At 32.0% G+C, this 1,594-nt stretch overlaps 1 protein-coding gene across 5 annotated transcripts in view; it reads right to left on the bottom strand.

Annotated features, from left to right (window-relative positions):
• Nucleotides 1-1,594, bottom strand: part of LOC119593363 — a 12,398-nt gene that overhangs the window by 4,339 nt on the left and 6,465 nt on the right. For all 5 annotated transcript variants that reach the window (XM_037942290.1, XM_037942291.1, XM_037942293.1 and 2 more), the window contains exon 6: nucleotides 1,009-1,103. In XM_037942290.1, the coding sequence (XP_037798218.1) occupies nucleotides 1,009-1,103 (95 nt within the window). The remainder of the gene's footprint in view (nucleotides 1-1,008; nucleotides 1,104-1,594) is intronic.

Below are 1,594 nucleotides of genomic sequence, written 5' to 3'. Positions count from 1 at the left end.
TTGTGGAGCCATGTATGTGTGAACATAATTCACCAAACAAAACTACAGTCAACAGCACATGTACCCAGCACCAATGGTTTAAAAACAGTAATATAAATTTTAAACACAAAACAAATACAGTGATGACAACTCATTATTATCTTAAACTTTTTTGGGGGCAAAACCCCATTCTAGCTGTTCTATCTATAATAGAACAAAACCACTTCTAGACTTAGCAACAATGTTTTTCATTAAGACAAAACACATATGAACAGTCCTCCATACATAAGCAATTAATTATCAGATCACTTTATACAGTCCATGACGGTGAAAATAAGTATTGCAAAATATCAAATAAAATACCTGTTGAAAGAGTATATCAAGTGAGCCATTTGGCAAATTTTCACTAAAATTATTCTAAACTTTGATGGATCCTGCAAAAATCTTTCAAATATAGGAAATATTAAACAATTTAGATCATTTTCTTACCAGTGAAAATGGGATATGTAAGTATTATACAAGTATCAATACATCACTATTAAATAATAGTCTTGATTTTGAAATATCATATATATTAGTACTGTTCAAATCAATAAAAAATAAAAATGAAGTGGCAACTTTAAGAAATGCACAACTTTTATGAGAAAAAAAAATATAGATAGATAGCAATATAATTTTTTTATAGAAATATTCCACATATGAAAAAGATATGACAATTTGCAAGGAAATAATATCCTATCAAAGAGCGCAAAGACTGACTAACCTCCCCTGCACCAACTACTCTAGCATCCCTTTGCTTTTTTTCCCTTTTTTTTCATTCTTATTGACTCTTCTGTTTTAATATATTCCATTTATATTCTACACATATGTCTTACACATGAAAAGATAAAGAACTATTTATTTTTCCTTCCAGAGTCACCAAATGATAACAGATTTTGCTTTGCATAAAAACTGACATAACATCATTACATTTACCAAGACAGAAAAGAATAAGCTCAACAAAAATTAGTTGTGTAGTTGAGTACTTACAGACGCAAGCTCTGAAGCTACTGGGCAATAGTCTAAGCCCTGCAGTTATACTCAGGAGGCTGGCAAGGGCAACTACTATGTAGTTAAGGGTGGCCCTGATAAAGAAGTGAAAATGTTATAAAAGCTATCATTATAATCAAGAGAGGATAAGGGATGTTATCAAAATGCGAAAAGACAGAGATCCTGTTGTAACCATATCGAAAGGCAACCCTGCTACAGGGAAATGGAGCACACAGTGTCATAGCAATGTTACGAGCAAGAGAAGACATTCAATGGCAGATTAATATAATTTCATGCAATACCACAGGTGGAGTTAAAAGTTATTGGTATATGACAAAAGAACCAATCATAGTGATATAAGCCTTCCCATAAGTAAGGTAAAGGAGAGAAATATGGGTAAGCAGGGAAAGGAAGGGCAGACAAGTCAGTGACCTGAATATACTACGTTATCTTTCTGGGCTGCTTCTTTTACTTATGGTACCTGTTTCCTTAATTTTTCAGTATCTTAAAAAAAAATACTGTGCTTTGCATCTGTTAAATATAAACATATATATGTTCATATGGATTTTTTTTTTCCTCCCCTAAA

Source organism: Penaeus monodon, chromosome 32 (assembly GCF_015228065.2).
Source record: "Penaeus monodon isolate SGIC_2016 chromosome 32, NSTDA_Pmon_1, whole genome shotgun sequence".
Lineage (NCBI taxonomy): Eukaryota > Metazoa > Arthropoda > Malacostraca > Decapoda > Penaeidae > Penaeus > Penaeus monodon.
Note: the sequence above shows the minus strand (reverse complement) of the source record. Positions and strands in the feature narration are given on the sequence as shown.